At 45.9% G+C, this 19,182-nt stretch overlaps 1 protein-coding gene across 1 annotated transcript; it reads right to left on the bottom strand.

Moving 5' to 3' along the window:
• Nucleotides 1-4,862: 4,862 nt before the first annotated feature.
• DNAJC28 (DnaJ heat shock protein family (Hsp40) member C28) lies at nucleotides 4,863-9,124 on the bottom strand. The gene is made up of 2 exons (XM_056109224.1): nucleotides 8,826-9,124; nucleotides 4,863-7,747 (listed from the first exon to the last, which is right to left on the bottom strand). The coding sequence occupies exon 2, from the start codon at nucleotides 7,714-7,716 to the stop codon at nucleotides 6,556-6,558; it is 1,161 nt and encodes a 386-aa protein (XP_055965199.1). The 5' UTR covers nucleotides 7,717-7,747; nucleotides 8,826-9,124; the 3' UTR covers nucleotides 4,863-6,555.
• Nucleotides 9,125-19,182: the final 10,058 nt, after the last annotated feature.

Here is a 19,182-nt window from a genome sequence, read left to right as displayed (position 1 = left end):
CCTTGTGCAGAGTATGGGCAAGAACAGAGTTGAGGGCCTGGGAGATGCACAAAGGGCTTGATCACGTGGCATGAGGCAGCCCTGGTTTCGATTCCTAGCACTGCCTGGTCTTGTAAGCACCATGCAGGGCATTGCCGACCCTATCCAATCAACCCCCTACCACGGCCTCTGTGCTTGAGGAACCATAAGGGATGCCAGGGATGGAAGCCAGGTCAGCCACCTGCAAAGCAAGTGCCCACCCACTATACTATTGCTCTGACCCCCGGTCACTATTTTTCTTTTTAATTAAAAATAAATTACTTGGGGGGCTGGAGGGATAACACAGTGGGTAGGGCGTTTGCCTTGCATGTGGCCGACCTGGTTTCGATTCCCAGCATCCCATATGGTCCCCTGAGAACCATCAGGAGAAATTCATGAGTGCAGAACCAGGAGTAACCCCTGTGCATCGCCAGGTGTGACCCAACAAACAAAAAATAAACAAATACATAAATAAATTACTTGGGCCCGAGTGATAGTACAGCAGATAGGGTGTTTGTCTTGCATGTGACTGACCCGGGTTCGATCCCTGACATCCCATATGATCCCCCAGGACTGCCAGGAGTAATTCCTGAGTCCAGAGCCAGGAGTAACTCCTGAGCATCACCAGGCATGACCTGCCCCCCCCAAAAAAAATTACTTTCACATACATTAAAACATCACTCATCAGTTTTTATTCATTTAATGGTTGTCATATGGTCACAGAATTATGCAACCATTATCACAATCAATTTTACGACAGCATTTGAGAGGTGCTGGGGACCAAACCCGGTGCCTAATGCATGGGAACCATGAACTCTGCTCCAGAACCACATCCTTAGCCCCAATTTTAGTTTCCTGCTTATTTTGGGGGATATTTTGCTTGTTTTCTTTGATCTAGCTTTTGGGGAGAGGCCAGAACCCCAAAGTGGTGCTTAGGAGGTCATGTGATGCCGGGGACCAAAACTGGGGCTCTCTGCATACCAAACACGCACGCACTCCAGCCCTTTGAACTACTGCCACTCCCAAGCCCGATTTCAACATTTCTATGTTATAGGGCCATAGAAAGGGGGCCTGGGCAGAGTACAGAGGGCAGAGGGCACTTGCCCCACACACAGCTAACCTAAGCCCAAGTCCTCAGCATTTCATATGGTTCTCCAAGCACGGCTAGGAGTGATTCCTGAGTGCAGAGTCTGGAGTAACCCCTGAGCATCAGCAGGGTTGCCTCCACAAAAAAAAAAAAAACATAGAAAGAGGCCAGAAAGATATTACCAGGAGTAAGATGCTTGCTTACATGGGGCCAACCTCCAGTTCAATCTCCAGAACCCTATAGGGTTCCCTGAGCACAGCCAGGAGAGGAGTGATCCCTGAGTACAGAGTCAGGAGCAAACCCTGAGCACTACAGGGTGTCTCTTCCCCAAAAAAATCCATAGAAAAATCCACAACTATTAGCTGCTGCTCATTTGCTCCCAAACTCAAGTCCTACACAAACACAAAGCTGCTATTCTTCTCTATAGATGTGCCTAATTGAGGCTTTTGATACAAATAGAATCATACAATGTAAGTCTATCTAGTCAGGTTTATTCTGCAGTTTTTGTTTAAGCCTCTACCAGCTGAAAGTGTGACAGAAAATACTGTAGTAAAAGCAAGGAATTGACTGAAACTGACGAATAGCTTTGAAATCAAGATTTCCCCCTAGACTTCTCTCGGTGACCAGGTTTTCCCCCAACAAATCTTAAATAGAAACTTCTAATATTATTATACAAGCATGACTTAATGCTTAGAATACTTTAGTGCCATTAAGCATCCTTAATTGTGTCAGATCCCTTCCATCTAACATCTCAATGACTCCCTATGATAACTAACAACCATTATTCCTACTTACATCTGAATGGCTTGCATTGGCGAGATGTTGGTAGTGTGCCCCAAATCTCACGCTAACATCAAATAGCAGAGTTGAGAGCTTGAGCAGAGAACCTGGATGCTACAGTTTAGCACACGTTTCCTGGTTACCCCAAGTCCTGAGATGCCCAGATTTCATCCATATGGGTCCCAGTTTTTCGGTACAAATGGCAACGCCTAATCTAGGTGGATTAAATAGAGAGAAATTTATGAATGGACACTGGATCTTGGGGGAGAGCTGGAGAATTCTGGAAACAATGCCTGAAACCAGGTGAGCAAACCCCAGAGCCCAGTCCCAGCACCTTGCCCTTCCCACCCGGGACTTGCCTGCTCTGCCATCAGCAGGCACTGATGCCTTTTCTGTGCCAGAAGCACTACCCAATAGCCACTGTCCTCCTGCACCAGCCAGGGAAAACCACTACAGAGAGCCAACATATTTATTTTCTCCCACAGTTCATTCTACACCCACAGCTCCTACAGATGAGGCCTGTGGACAGGGCCTGGGGCGCACACCCATTTCTGAGCCATTTGGAGAAAGGCGGGCATCTTCTGCCAAGACCAGGTTCAACAGACTGACTTCCTATGGGAGAAACCACCTTTTCCCTGGGTAAATGACACCTACCACCACCCTCTGGTGCCATCTGAAAGATAACAGGCAGCTGGAAGAACAACACTGCATCATTAAAACTCAGTTCCTGAGAATCTGGGGATTCATCTGGGTAAATCTGGTGTCAACTGGGGCTGAACTGGAAAGTTGAGAAGACAATCTCCCAGAAGCAGGTTCAGGCACAGAAGGGAAGCAGAGGGAATGAAAATCTGACTATAGTGACCTAGAACAAGTACAGGGATAAGGCACATGCTTTGCATGTGACAGACCCCAGTAAGATCCCTGGCACCATATATGGTTCTCCATGGCAGAGCCAAAAGAAATAGTACAGCGGGTGGGGAGCATGCCTTGCATGTGGGGTGTCAGACCCGGGTTCAACCCCGTATGGTCCACCAGGTACCACCAGGAGTAATTTCTGAGTACAGAGCCCAGGAGTAAGCCCTGAACATCTCTGGGTGTGGCCCCTGCCAAAAAAAAAAAGACAAACAAAAAAACAAGAAGTGCCAGGAGTGATCCTTGAGCACAGAGCTGGGAGTAAGCCCTGGGCACTACAAGGTGAGGTCACTGTCACTGTCATCCCATTGTTCATCGATTTGCTGAATAAAGTCCAGTAATGTCTCCATTGTGAAATTTGTTGTTACTGTGTTTGGCATATTGAGTATGTCACGGGTAGCTTGCCAGGCTTTGCCGTGCGGACGAAATACTCTCGGTAGCTTGCCAGGCTCTCCGAGGGGGCAGAGGAATCAAACCCAGGTCACCCGGGTCAGCCACGTGCAAGGCAAACGCCCTATGGCTGTGCTATCACTCCAGCCCACAAGGTGAGGTATGCCCCTTAAATAAAATGATCTATCTGTGTCAAAGCAGGGTCGCCACTGGATCAGTGGTTGCTGGTTCTCAAAGTCCCTGCAATTCTACTTCTCCTACCAGTATTTGCTGAGTTGGGGGGTATTCAGATGTTCAGCTCTTCAAGGAGGGTGGTTTTGAGGGTTAGGGTACGCCAACCACCTAGGGAAGGTGAGGATTCTTGCAAGAAGCAGCTGGACTTTTGAAATTGGTGTTGGCAGGACAGAAGAGGCATCTCTAGGGCAGGGGGTGACGCTAAGGTAGATCACAGGAGGAGCCATGGAAAGGCATCGCCCCAGGGAGAGTATAGTGTATGCCCTGGGTGAAAGCTGAAATCTCAGAGGGTTACCACTATGCCCGAAAACATGCCAAAGTGCGGTGGAATGAGCAGGAAAAAGGTCAATGCTACATCGTAAAAAATCTGTGTAAAATTCCAACTCAATAAATCCTGACCAACTGGCCAAAATCTTTGGCAGCCTAAAATTTTTTTTACTTAAGTGAACTTTTTAAATTTTAATTGAGGTAACAAGACCTAGAGAGATAGCATAGCGAGTAGGGCATGGCTAAGCTGTGTTCAATCCCTAATATCCCATATGGTCTCCATCAGGAGTAATTCCTGAGTGCAGGACCGACCAGGAGTAACCCTTAAGGATTGCTGGGTGTGTTCCCAAAATAAACCAAAAAATAACGATTGAGAAATAAATTGAGGTAACACTGGTTTTAGAGTGTACACGTTTATATCCTTTAGGGGTACCACATTACTATCCAAAGCCCACCACCAAAATGTCAATGATCTCTTGACCATAGTCCATTGGACACTTCTAGTAAGTGAAACGGGAGGGAAGAGAAAGTTGATTGCCACATCCTCCTGGTTCTGCCATCAGAAGTTGCTCAGTGGTGCCTGAGGAACCAAGCAGCGCCAGGGATTGAAATAGGAACGAGAATGTAAGGCAAGTGCCTTTACCCTTGTATTTATCTCTCTAGCCCACTAAGGGAATTGTTTGACATAAGTGAATTTTCCCTTGCAGCCAGCTAAAAGTGTTTAGTATTGGGGCTGGAGAGATGGCACAGCGGGTAGGGCATTTGCCTTGCATGCGGCTGACCCGGGTTTGATTCCCAGCATCCCATATGGTCCCCTGAGCACCACCAGGGGTAACTCCTGAGTGCAGAGCCAGGAGTAACCCCTGTGCATCTCTGGGTGTAACCCCCCCCCCAAAAAAGCAAAAAATAAATAAATAAAAGTATTTAGTAATGTCACTACTAATTGTTTACACAACCACAGACTATAGAATAATCATTGAAATTTAATCATTTAAAAATTAACTTTATTAACTTTCTTTATGTATTTACAAACATAAAGTGTGCAGTGCTGAAATCAATAATTTACCAGGGTTTTCAGGTTGTCTCATCTTCCTATTTTCCACTATTCAAAATTATTTTCTTCATCATGTTGCTGCAACACAATTAGATATACATCTAATTCTCATTTTTTAAAAAGAAGATTCACAGAATCAAGGCCTTCTAAAATGTTTTCAGGCTATAGTTTATCATAACTATATTTTAAAAAGTTCACAATTTGTGACAAGTACTTCTACCATTGTGGAAGTCAAATGACAACTCATTCAATTAAATAACCATGTACTTATTCCAACTGTGCTGACTCCATCTAAGCAGAAGGACCAGTTACCCACAAAGCAACTGGTTCTTGCAAGACCAGAGTGGCACGTCCACACTTCTGCACCCATCTCTCATGCAGTGTTGTCTGTTACACAAACCCAAAAGTCAAATTTTCTGACAGTGCATGGGAACCTGCCAATCTCATGAATGTTGATCTCATCATTTCCAAAAGGTATAATCTGGCACAAAATTCAGACTTTCTCTGTTTTCTAGAGTGTTACCTAAGACAGGACATTAGATCCCAAGGGCAGTAAAATGAGATTCCATAGTGCTGAAAATGCCTCTCAGGAGTCTAGTCACACACACACACACACACACACACACACACACACACACACTTCAGATAGAAGTAATTAAGCAGTTCACTCTCTCATTAGAGATGTACCCAGAGCTGAACCTTTTAATTTCCACTGAGCTCAAAGACTTTTCCCCCCTACTTTCCAAAGATTAGAAAATTAACTGGAACACCTTAAAAATGAATGTTGGTATCTATTTCTGGAATAGCTTTGTTGATTGATTTCTGCAGCCCATGGAGGTCTTTACTTTTAAGAGTGAAGCAATGGGCTACAGCAATAGTACTGCAGGGAGTACATTTGCCTTGCACACGGCAGACCTGGGTTCGATCCCCAGCATCCTATTTGGTTCCCCAAGCACCGCCAGGAGTAATTCCTGAGTTCAGAGCCAGGAGTAACCCAAGCATCACGAGTGAGGACCCCCCCCCCCCAAAAAAAAAACAAAACATTAAGTTACAGCTCTTAATACTTCCATTCACAAAACAAGCTTAAAAAAAGAACTTTCTTGGTTTTGATGTTTCAGTTTGGGCTGCACTCACCTATGCTCAGGGCTTACTACTGGTTTTGTGTTCAGGGATCACTCCTGGTGATGCTGGTGGTGCCAGATATTGAACCTGTGTCGGCCACCTGCAAGGCAAGCACTCTACCTTTTGTACTACAGCTCTGGCCACCACCTCCCCCTGAACATTCTTGAACTCAAAATAATTTCAGGTATAAACACTGTTAGCAGATTTGTAAGAAGCAAGCATCATCATTTGGAGGTTTATTTGCCTATACTTCATACCTCTTTAATTTTGTGTCTCTTCATAACACACTGTTAGCTTTGTCGCTGGTGCTGATGTTCAAGACTGTGTTTGAAAATAGCAAACAACTCTTTGCACGTTATCAGAGCTGAGAATTGCAGTGAGACTTCTGAAAGCTCTTGGATCCCTGTCAGATTTCATTGAAGACTAATAAACTCAAAAATGGATCCAGTACATTTTCTTAGAAATTTTCTTTCCTTGTTATAGCCTTGAAGCAAAGCTGGCTTTGGCTGGTGCAGCTGTTTCTTATGGTCCATTTTTTTTTCTTCACAACTCATGAGGATGTGATTTGTTTTGGAAATGGACAGAGACACAGTTCTCAGATGCTTGTATTACAGCAATAAACCTCCACGGATAATGTCAGTCAGGCTGCAAATGATGTGGGTCATTATTGTGGTTGTCAATATTGAAAAAGTCATGTTTTAATGAATTTCCATACATTCATCCAGTTAAAGAAACTTGTCTTGACCACAGGCGTTTTCTCCCCTTCTTCCTGGTCAGAGTCAACTGCCTTTTTTTCTGTGACTTCCTGTGTTTTCATAAGGGCTGCATATGTTTCCTCGGCTCTGGCAATTTCTTTCTGTGCATTAAAGTGGACTTTCTGCCTCGTCAGGAGGGGAACAATTAAATTAAAATCATTAATTCTCTTATTAAGCTTTTTGATGTCTTCTTGAAACTCCTCACAAACTTGGTCCCACCGTTTCTGTTCAGTGGGGGTCATTGGATTCCCAAATTTTTTCCTTGACACTAAGATTGCCTTTCGGAGTTGATCAATAGTATCCTTTATTTCCTTTTGCATTAAGATCCATTCTGGTTGGTATCCATTGTCTATCAATATTCTGTTGAGGTTGTGAGTCATGGGATCAACATACGAACAGCCAGAGAATTTTTTAAGAGGTTTTCCTTTCCCACTAAGATTATCAAAGTCTCCTTTTGCCATTGATTCTTGAATGAGATCCTCCACTAAACGCTCGATCGCTTGAGTGATTTTTTGTTGTTTACTCTGTCTTACATCTTTCACAGTTAAACTATGGGCAAAATACTGCTTCTCTAGTTTCTGCCTTTGGTACTCCATCACTTGCTCAGTTGCACGATCTGCTCTAAATTGCCTATATTGCTTCTCTCGTTGGCTTGGGGTTCCCAAACCAACACCTTCAAAACTTAAGTAGTGCCGGTGTTGGGGTGTTTTATATCCGAACTTTTCCTCCTCCTCTTCTGCTTCTGCAACTTTACTCTTTCTGGTCTTAGTTTGTTCTGTCACATGGGAAAGCACCTTCCGATAAGCTTCTTCTACCTTTATAAATGTGGCAGCATCAGCTGTATCAGAACCCCCGTCTGGATGGTACTGCTTGGCCAGCTTATGGAAAGATTCCCTGACATCATCTGCGGAACAACCTTCCTGCAAATTCAGCAGCCTATAATATTCTTTGATCTTCTTTTTAGATATAAAGGTTGACATCATTCTATTTCTAATGAGATCAAGATGCGGGAGCATTTTCATTCGACTTGGAATCATTGAAATATTTATCAGATGTGATCTCAATATCGGAGCCATCATCACATGCATTATGTTCATACAGGTACCCAGAGTTCTTCCTAGCAACGATCTACAAAATGACAATATAGGAGAACAAAGTTGGAATATTAACTAACTTCCTATTTTCAGTCAGGAAGCCGTTATTACAAGTGAAATAAAGGGCTGTTCTAATGCTCCTGCCAAAATTCCTAAAAATACTTTTCACTTTTATTAGCAGAGAAATGCAAATTGATTTTGTTTAGTATTAACACATTATGATACAATCTGGATTCTACCACAGACTAACCACAGACTTTCAGGTCTGGCAAATTCTTAGATATCCTCTAATCCAATCTTTCTATTTCATGTGAAAATGTAGGCCCAGAACGCCAAACCACATAACCAACTCACACAGCAAGGGGTAAGCCAAATCAGTTATGGTTAAGGCAGGAAGATGCTTAGTTAACTGGCTGTATCCCCAGCAGATTTTAAACATCATCAGCATCACTATTTTTTTTTTGATAGTGTATTATTTGAGTTAATCATTCTCCTAACCCTGAAAAAGCCTTGAATATGGCACTTAAAAAAAAAAATCTCAGGGCTAGGACGAAGACGTTACTGGCACCTGCTCGAGGCAATCGACGAACAACAGGGTGGTCGTGATCGTGATCGTGATTATTTGAGTTCTTTGTCATTGTTCCAAGGACAAGCCTTCTCATGAGAATATTTTCATACATAAAACAAGACAACATGACAAAAGTATGCACCTAGCCGGGCACTTAACTGAACAGAGAAGCGAACTGTTGGTAACACTTAAGATCTACAGCAAGATGCAAGATGCTATTTGCTACATGCTAGGGGTGGGGGTGGGGCGCGCCAAGATAAAAAGGTGACCCCTTCCAGGTAAAGCTGTTGCTCTTCAAATGCATGGTTGGCAAAAAAGACTTGAACATAGTCGATGACAATGAAATGCTGAAAGTAGCTTCACTGGCAGTGCAAGTTAGAGGTATTCAATGCTAAAACTGAGTTTCCGGGGATCCTGATTAACTGGAGCATATGGGCCAATGTCATTTGGAACTGGTAGACTCGGCAGTCTCGGTGGTGCTTAGCAGTTACCGGGGAGGAGGGAATCACATTGACTCAAGCCCCGCCCCGCGCCCCCTACTCACCTTCACCGCTTTGGGGAAGGGGCTCGGCGGGCTCCCGCCCCCCGGCGGCGCCTGCGCGCATGCGCATGCCGTTTGCCCTTCACTCCCCAGGTGACTCGGCCGGACTAGATCATCTGCCGGTATTTACTGCGGAGCGCAGAATCTTATATAATCTTCGGGGCTGTTTGTCTTATCTCCCCTAGGGGGATCTAAATATCTCCCTTAGAGCGAACTCTACCACAGACAACACCACACACGTACACCACACACGCCCTTAGGGGCGCTCCGTCCCGTCTCCCGGGAACTAGGCCCCGCCCTCATGCCCCCAACCGCAGCGGAAGGTGACAGGCCGAACGGGATTGTGGTAGATGTAGTTTTTCCGGAAGTGTGGCGGGGCGGGGGGGAATGGTCGTGGTGGTATTCCCGGAAGTGTGGCGCGCGCCTGCGCCTTCCGGAAGACGAGGGACAGCCAAGATGGCGCCGAGGCACTTGTGGCGCCTTGAGGGTCCGGCCAGAGCGCACGGCCAGGGGTCTTTTTTTTTTTCTTTTTTGGTCACGCCTGGCGATGCACAGTGGTTACTCCTGGCTCTGCACCCGGGAATGACTCCTGGCGGTACTTGAGGGACCCTATGGGATGCTGGGGATCGAACCGGGGTTGGCTGAGTGCAAGGCAAACGCCCTCCCCGCTGTGCTATCGCTCGGATCCCTCGGCCAGGGGCCTTGAAGCCTTTTTTTTTGGGGGGGGGGTCACCCCTCCACCCCACGCACAGGGGTTACTCCTGGTTCATGCACTCAGAAATTACTCCTGGCGGTGCTCGGGGGCCCTATGAGATATTGGGGATCGAACCCTCGTTGGCCGTGTGCAAGGCACTACCCGCTGTACTATACCTCCAGCCCCGGGTTTTGAAGTGTTGATGGGTGGGAGTCTGTAGGAGTCAGAAAACGATTCTGCAACAAAGTGCGTGTGACCTTCAGCGCTTGCATAAATGACTGAAGAAAAGGGAAGGGGAAGAAATTCAAAATAGTTAGAATACCCAAAGTGAGTGTGGCCAGAGAGAGGATTGGAATTTTTCGTGGCTCCCAAACACAAAAAATTTCCCATGGGTATATTCATTTCTTTCATCGTACGTGTGTCCCGATTTACCCCTCCACCCCACTTCATTAGGATCTCCTCTAATAGACAGGCTCCAAGTCCCTAGGTTGGTGTTGGTTCAGTGCCAGGGTTCAAGGATGGTATCACTTGGGGCACATCAGACATGCCAAAGACCTTCCTGAGCTGTACCCCTTGATGCTATTGGGATCATTTGGTGCCAGGGAGCAGACCAAGTTGGCAGCATGCACCCTAACCACTGCAACTCCCAGCCCCTCTGGGTTGCTTGGATTTGGGAGGTGGAGCAAGGCACTTTAAATACCTAGAAGTCAGATGGCAGGATTCATGGCCTCTTTTCTTCTTCCCTTCCTCCCTTCCCCTTCCCTCCTTCTTTCCCTCTCCTCCCCTCCCCTCCCCTCCCCTCCCCTCCCCTCCCCTTCCCTTCCCTTCTGTGTGGGGGAACCATACTTGGCTGTGCTCAGTGGGTTATTTCTGACTGTGCACTCAGGAATCACTCTTAATAGTGCTTGGGGACCATATGGGGTGCTGGGGGTCGAACCTGGGCCAGCCATGTGCAAGAGAAGCTCCCTACCGCTGTACTATTTCTCCAGTCCTCTTTTAAGTTGTGTTATTTTGGGGAGGTGGTTGGGGTGTTTTGGGCCAACATCGTGGTGCTTAGGGCTTACTCCTGGCTCTGTGCTCTAGGGACAATAGTCAGTGCTGGGAATTCAAAACTGGGCTTGGCTGCTAGCTACACAAATCCTTTAACCCTCCACTATCTCTCTAACCCTGTTTGGTACTTTAGGCAGGATACTTCCCTGTGTCTTGGTAAAATTAGAAGTGTCAGTACATGGCAAATACGAGCTGAGCATTTACTTTCTACTGTTCTAAGTACTTGACTATTTCTTGACAACCTTTGTGTGCTGCAATTTCCTTTTTTTCACATGTGATGAAACAGTTGCCACAAGCTCACGGGTTTTTGTGAGAATTACACAATATGTGTTATCCAGTAAGCTCTTTGACAGGGTGCCTCCCCCAGTAAAGCCATTCTGTTGTGTGTGTGTTGGCTGATAACCTTGTCCCTGGCCAGTACCTGCCCAGTTACATTCTTCTAGGCCATAAAGAGGCTTGGGGGGAGCAGCAATCTTTCTCTGGCTGAGCAAAGGGCCTGAGGCAGGGTTCAGAGCAGTATCTCTGGCTCCAGGGCCTTCTGCTGAGCTGAAAACCAGCTGCTTTCTGTGTCTCAGAGATCCATTCCCCCAGGCCATCGCCAGTGATGGACCTTTAACAGCACACACTAGGGTGACATTTCCTGGAAAAGGCCTCTTTAGAGCTTATTGAGGAAAATCTGAGTCTTTGGGGGACTAATGGCACCCTCAATTCAAATCAACATGTCTGAATCAACCTCCATTTCTTATTTTCCACAAAAAGTTTTAGTTTTCACTTGGATTTTTCAGTTGGGATGTAGAGGAATCTCACCTATACAGAGTGACTTTGTTTTATTATTTTTTGGGGGGACTCATGCAGCCTGGGGGGTGCGCCCAGCAATGCTCAGGGGACCACGCTGTGTCAGGGGTTGGAGCTGGGGCTTCCACGGACCCAGCACAGGCTCAGCGCTTTGTGCCAGTTCCAACAGGGCACTGGTTGCTGTAATATTTGTGCGGGGTGGAGAGATGGGGGGATAAGTCACACCCAGTGGTGCCCAGGTGCCTCTCGTGGCTCTGTGCTCAGGAATCACTCCTCGTGGTGCCCAAGGAACTGTATTTGGTGGGACAGCCACATGCAAGGCAAGTTCCTTAACCTTTGTTCTGTCTCTCTGACCCAGTTGTTTGTTTTGGGGTCATACCGGGCAATGCTCAAGGGTTACTCCTGGCTCTGTGTTCAGGAGTTACTCCTGGCAGGGCTCAGGGGACTATATGGGATGCCGGGGATTGAACCTGGGTTGCAGGCCAGTCTAGTGCCCTACCAACTGTACTGTGTCACCAGCCCAGGGCCCTCTATTCTTTTTAACAATTTTATATTAGGTGCTGTGCTTTACAGTACTGCTAATGGCAGCGTTCTGTGCATAAAACATTCGAGACTGTCGGCCTCCCTCCACCACTGCCCCAGTGTCCCTCCCTCTTGCCCATGGGGAGCATCCTACAGAGAGCCAGTTCTGTTTCTGTTGCCTTTGGGTATTTGTTGTTTCCCTGCTACTTCTTTTTTTTTTATATATCCTTCATTTGTGGCCAGAGCGATAGTACAGCGGGTAGGGCATTTGCCTTGCATGCTGCTGACCCAGGTTCAATTCCCAACATCCCATATGGTCCTCCAACACCTCAAAGAGTAATTCCTGAGTGCATGAGCCAGGATTAACTCCTGAGCATTGCTGGGTATGACCCCAAAACGCAAAACAAACAAACAAAAATATCCCTCATTATGAGAAAGATCATTCTGTGACTGTCCCTTTTCTCATGACTAATTTCATTCAGCATGATACTCTCCAGAGCAATCCACGCAGCAGCAAATTATATAATTTTGTCTTTTCTTACAGTTGAATAGTATTCCATTGGGCATATATACCATAGTTTTTTTTTTATCTAGTCATCTGTTCTTGGACACTTGGGATTTTTTTTTTTTTGCTTTTTTTGGGGGGGTCACACCTAGTGATGCTCAGGGGTACTATACCGCGGTACTTTCCCTCCACCCCAGGATTTTTTGTTGTTGTTTACTGTGAATAGTGCTGTAATGAATGTGGAAATATCTTTTCTGAATAGAGTTTCTGGGCCCTTGGGGTAGATTCCAAGAAGTGGATTTGCTGGAATTTTAATTGCTGGAAGCTCTGTTCTTAGGTTTTTGAGGAATGTGATGATGACTTCCAAAAAGACTGGATCAATCAACATTTCCGTGAGCCAGGAATGAGGGCCCTTTATTCCACACATCCATGCTAGCACTGGTTGATTTTGTTCTTTGTGTTATGTGTCAGTCTCACAGGTGTGAGTTAATATATCTGGCTAAATATTTGGGGTGTGAGGGGGGCTATGCTGTGCTCAGGGGTTTCTTCTTGTTATGCAATCAGGAATTATTCCTGGCAGTGCTTTGGGGGACCATAGGGGATGCTGGGATTGAACCTGGGTTGGCTGCATGCAAGGCAAGTACCCTCCCTACTCTACTCTCTCTTCAGTCCTCTCTGGCCAAATTTTAATTTTACTTTTTATATTGGGAATATACCTGGTGGTGCTTGGGGGTTACTCCCAACTGGGTGCTTGGAGGATCATACATATGATACTGGGGATCAGGCCTGCGACTTCTGTATGCAAAGCATGTACCCCACTCTTTTGTTCTTATTTTTTTTAATATAGGAGTGTTGCTATTTATTCAGCTATTGTTAAGCTGATTGAAGTGGTCATGAACTCCACATTGCTTTTTTTTTTTTTGCTTTTTGGGTCACACCCAGTGATGTTTAGGGGTTACTCCTGGTTCATGTACTCAGGAATTACTCCTGGATTACTCCTGGTGGTGCTCAGGGGACCGACCATATGGCATTCTGGGAATTGAACCCGGGTCAGGTGCATGCAAGGCAAACACCCTACCTGCAGTGCTATCGTTCCAGCCCCTCCACATTGCTTTTTATTTATTTATTTATTGCTTTTTGGGTCACACCCGGCAATGCACAGGGGTTAGTCCTGGCTCTGCGCTCAGGAATTACCCCTGGCGGTACTCAGGGGACCATATGGGATGCTGGGAATCGAACCCGGGTTGGCCGAGTGCAAGGCAAATGCCCTACCTGCTGTGCTATTGCTCCAACCCGTCCACATTGCTTTTTAAAAAATTTTTTTAAATTGAATATCCATGGGCTGGAGAGATAGCACAACAGTAGGTCGTTTGCCTTACAAGCGGCCAACATGGCCTACCAGAGTTCGATTCCTCTGCCCCTCTCGGAGAGCCCGGCAAGCTACTGAGAGTATCTCGCCCGCACGACAAAGCCTGGCAAGCTCCCCGTGACATATTCGGTATGCCAAACACAGTAATAAGAAGTCTCACGATGGAGACGTTACTGGGCCCGCTTGAGCAATCGATGAACCTTGACCGTGACCGTGAATATCCATGAGATAGACCATTGCAAAGCTGTTCATAATTGGGTTTCAGTCATACAATGATCCAGCACCCATCCCTTCACCAGTGTACATTTCCCACCACTGATGTTCCCTGTTTCCCCACCTCTATCACCCAACACCACCCCCACACCCAGCCTCCCTCTATGGGAGGCACTTTCCTTTTTGCTCTCTCTCCTTTTCCTTTTGTGCATTGTGGTTTGCAATATAGGTGCAAAGAGGTCATGGTGTTTGTTTAGGGCATTCAGTATTTTTATTGTGACGGTAAGGCTTGAGTACCTTTTTAACTGGGTGGCAGTTTGGGTACATCACTCTTTTAAATACTCTCCCCAGCCTTGGGATTGGTTTTAAATGAGAGACTATTCATTGGGAGTCTGTGCCATCTCCTAGGTCAGAAACAACACATCCCCCACCCCACCCCCCACAATTCTATGCTTTCAAAATAGAGCATTTGGATACAATTTCCCCCACAAAACAAAAGAGAAGATTAGACAGTTCACAGGGACTTACTTAATGCACACAGTCAATACACCCAATCAATGCACCTAATCATTTGTTTTCTGAGTGAGTGGGATATGGTAGTACTAATCATGTTTTAGTTTCTAAGAAATTCTTTTTTGTTGCTGTTTGTCTTTAAGCAACACCTGACAGTTCTCAGAAGTTACTCGACCCCCTCTAGTAAATTCTTTATCTTATACATATTTTAAATATTTCCTGAGCTGCTACAAGCAGCTAGGCACTACAAAAGCAACTGCTCTTCTCTTTGTACTCTCCGCTTTCATTTCATACTTTTTTCAAGAGCAAGTGGGGATCTCTGTTTGCATCCATCTGTGCAGAGTCACTGTGATGCTGTTAGTTGTGTTGCTATGGCAACCAAACTCGCACTTCCCTGAAGACTGACTGAGGATTCAGCTGCATCCTCATACCATGCGTGTCAATGATGTTTGTGAAGGACAGCTTTTGAAGCTACAGATCCTGGACCACCTCAGATACACTCTCTTCTCTCCTCTCAATTTGCTTTCACTGGTCAAGGTAGAGAGTTTCAGGTAGAGACCAGAGATATAATACAGGGGTTAAGGTGCTTTCCTTATGTGCTGATGATCCCAGTTCAATCCCTGGCACTGCCTATAGTCCCCTGCACACCACCAGATGTGGTGAGCACAGAGCCAGGAGTGAGCCCAGAGCACTGCTGGGTGTGGCCAACTCTCCCCTTCATCCAAAAAAAAATTGGGGTGCTGGAGTGATAGTACAGTGGGTAGAGCATTTGCCTTGCATGCAGTCAACAAAGGTTCAATCCCCAGTACCCCATATGGTCCCATGAGCCCACCAGGAGTGATCCCCAAGTCAGAATAAGAAGTAACCCCAGAGAACCAATGGGTGTGGCCCAAAAGGCAGGGTAAAAAAGGGTTTTTGGTTTGTTTGTTTGATTGATTGGTTTTAGGGCGACAACTGGCAACGCTCAGGGGTTACTCCTAGTTCTGCACTCAGGAATTACTCCCAGTGGTACTTGAGGGACCATATGGGATACTAGGGATTGAACCTGGGTTAGATACATAAAGGGCAAGTACCTTATCTTCTGTACTATCTCTCCAGCACCAAAGGTTACTATTTTACCCTTTGATTTATGGGCTACACCTAGCTCTGCTCAGGGCTTACTTCTGCCTCTGTGCTTAGGGATCACTCCTGGTGGTGCTTGGGGAAATCATATGGGATTCCGGGGATCGAACCCAGGTCGACTGCATGCAAGGCAAGCACCTTACCCACTGTACTATCTCTTCAACCCCCTAAGTTTTTTCCCTCCCCCAAAAGTTTTATGTTGGATAAACAGAGTGATAGTATGGTGGGTAAGGTGCTTACTTTGCATGCTGCCAGTTTGGGTTCAATCTCTGGCATCCTATATCGTTCCCTGAACACCACCAGGAGAAATTCCTGAGTGCAGGGCCTGGAGTAAGCCCTGAGCATCACTGGTTGTTGTTCAGCACCACACCCCCACCCTCATCCCTGCTCCCCTAAAAAAGGTTTTTATAGAAAGAGCTTTATATATTTTTATGGTTTTTGTTTATTTATGTATTTATTTATTTTGCCTTTCGTGTCACACCTGGCGATGCACAGGGGTACTCCTGGTTCTGCATACAGGAATTACCCCTGACAGTGTTCAGGGGACCATATGGGATGCTGGGAATTGAATCTGGGTCAGCTGCGTGCGAGGCAAACGCCCTACCCGCTGTGCTATTGCTCCTGCCCCCTTTAATTTTTTTTGCCACATGCAAGTATGCTAAAGGCTTACTCTTGACTCTACACCGGGATCACTCCTGGTGCTGATGGAGGACCATATGGAGTCCTGAGGATTGAGCTTGGAGCAGCCACATTCAAGGCAAGCAACCTTCCTGCTGTGCTATCTCTCTGGCCCTTTTTTTTTTTTTTAAATTTTATTAGTGAAACACCATGAGGTACAGTTGTAGACTTACAATATTTTGTGCTTGGGTTTCAGTTATACAATGATTGAGTACTCATCCCTCCACCAGTGCCCATTCTCTACCTCCAATGCTCCCAGTATCCCTCCCACCCCCCACTGGCCCAATTTTTTACTTTGATTTTTTTTTTTTGCCACACCTAGTGGTGCTCAGGGGTTATTCCTTTACTCCTGGCTCTGCATTCATGAATTACTCTTGGTGGTACACAGGGGACCATATAGGACGCTGAGGATTGAACCCAGACCCCAGACCGGCTGTGTGCAAGGGAAGTGCCCTATTACTCTGGCTTCTAGCCGAGTTTTCTTATTATATATACTTGTTAATGGTCATGGGGCTTTCTGTTTGGAGCCATACCCTGTGGTGCTTAGTGCTACTCCTGGCTCTGTGCTCAGGGCTTACTCCTGGCTTTGGACTTACTCCTGGCAGTGCACAAGGAACCATATGGGATGCTGGGATTGAACCCAGGTTGGCTGTATATAAGGAAACATCCTACCTGCTGTACTAACTCTCCAGTCCCCCATTGTCAGATTTTTTTTTTGAGGAAAATGCAATTTTTTTTATTCTTAAAGAATAACAAATATAATGATTCATTAAAGTGATTATTCTTTTCTTTTTTTTTTTTTTGCTTGGCAAAGGTGCCTTTTTATTGTTAACTGGTGGAGGGATGGGTACTTGATCATTGTATAACTGAAACCCAAGCACAAAAATTTGTAAGTCTGTAACTGTACCTCATTGTGTTTCACTAATAAAAAAAAGGTTTTTTTTTGCTTTTTGGGTTACACCCGGCGATGCACAGGGGTCACTCCTGGCTCTGCACTCAGGAATTATTCCTAGCGGTGCTCAGGCGAGCATATGGGATGCTGGGAATCAAACCCAGGTCGGCAGCGTGGAAGGCAAGTGCCCTACCCGCTGTACTATCACTCCAGCCCCATTGTCAGATATTTTAGAAGCAGAACTAAATCTATTAAACTTGGAGCAGGGGACTGGGAAGATTTGGTTTCTGTGCTAGCAGAAGAGATGAGAACAGAAAATAACTGGGAATGATTTTTCTATTCAGTAAAATAAAAAAAACACTTTCTGTTCTTTCCCTGACCACTCATTATCTGCTCTGGGCGATAGCCACAAAGAACGTCTGGTTCTGTCCTTGCTCTTAGGAAACACACATGAAAATATTTATGGGCAAAGAGCTGTGATGTCCGCAAATTATTTTCTAATAATTCAGAAATAAGTGCCTTCGTAGGACAAAGGAGCAAGAAAAGAATGAGAGAGCAAAGAATAAAGTGCAGAAAGTGAAATGTTAATTGGAAAAATCTGGAGAAAGGTTGGTTAGGAGGATTTGTATTATTCTTGCAACTTCTCCATTGAGTGGGAGTCTTTCTTTAAAAAAAAAATCTTATAAATGTTTTTTTTTTTTAAGATGGTGTGCTCACGGGTTCCTCCTGGCAGTGCTCAGAACCATATGGGATGCTGGGGGTTGAAGCTCTGTCAGTGTGTGCAAGGTAAACGCCCTCCCCGCTGTACTATCATTCAGGCCCAAGTGGGAGTCTCTTTAATAGAAGAAAGCAGTTATTCAAAGTTGCCAAATATTGCAATTGAGATCTTGACTTCTAGGGCTGGGAGGTGGCTCCAAGGGCAGAAGCCCACTGCATGAGGAAGACCAGATTCAAACCCCAGCACTGTGTGGTCCTTGGCATATCTGGGAGTGACCCTCAAACACTACTGGGTAATACTCCAAATGCAGAAACTAACTCTTCTCGCCCCCGCTGATTTTGATTAATCTTCCTGAAGCTTCTTTTTTTGGGGGGTCACACCACCTGGCGATGCACAGGGGTTACTCCTGGCTCATAGACTCAGGAATCACTCCTGGCAGTGCTCCGGGGACCATATGGGATGCTGGGAATTGAACCTGGGTCGCCTGCGTGCAAGGCAAATGCCCTACTCACTGTGTTATCACTGCAGCCCCTTCCTGAATCTTGTTATGGTTACATCTGTTCTTTGATGAGGAAGCTGGACCTTTGTCATCGGGGGTGCTGAGCCACAGTGGGAGAGTGGAAGCCAGTCTGTGACAATCCACCAGTACGTTCCAGACCTCCCTGAACCCCTGGATGTGATAGCAAGGGGTTGCTTAGCTAATTGGCTCCTGCATGGGAGGGCCAGAGATAGTACAGTGGGTTGAGCTCTTGCCTTGCATGTGACAAACCGTGGTTCTATCCCTGGAACCCCATATGGTCCCCTGAACCCCAGTGGGAGCAGGTCCCAAACACTTTCAGATTGGTCCTGGTGGTCCCCAACACTGCAGGGCATAAACAGCACCTGATAATTAGTAGGTGGCCCCCCAGTGTGGGACTGAGCTTGGATGAGTGACCCTGAGAAACGAGCGTCAGACTACTTTGGGGAATGTTTGTGGCTCTGGAAATGATTGATTAGCATAGGCAAGAAACTTCAGGTGGCCATGTGAGGATGGGTTAGCCTATCACAGTTATGATACTTTATTATGGTAAAATTCAGTATTGTACTGGAGATGACATAACTATGTACAGCAGTTAATGCTAAGTGAAGAAACAAGCCAGCACACAGCAGATAACAGAATCTTGTAGAAATGGTGAAATTCCTCCCCAGAACATTTGGCCTCCATCTGGGAACACACTTTTTTAAAAAAAATTTTTATTAGTGAAACACCATGAGTACAGTTGTAAGTAAAGTAAAGTTAAGTAAAGGCC

Source organism: Sorex fumeus, unplaced genomic scaffold, assembly GCF_029834395.1.
Source record: "Sorex fumeus unplaced genomic scaffold, SorFum_2.1 ptg000265l, whole genome shotgun sequence".
Taxonomy (NCBI): Eukaryota; Metazoa; Chordata; class Mammalia; order Eulipotyphla; family Soricidae; genus Sorex; species Sorex fumeus.
The sequence above is the reverse complement of the archived record's forward strand: the minus strand, read 5'-3'. Positions and strand labels throughout refer to the sequence as shown.

What these genes read in the sequence shown, in the direction of transcription:
- DNAJC28 (XM_056109224.1), bottom strand. Translation starts at nt 7,716, where the DNA reads ATGAACATAATGCATGTGATGATGGCTCCGATATTGAGATCACATCTG.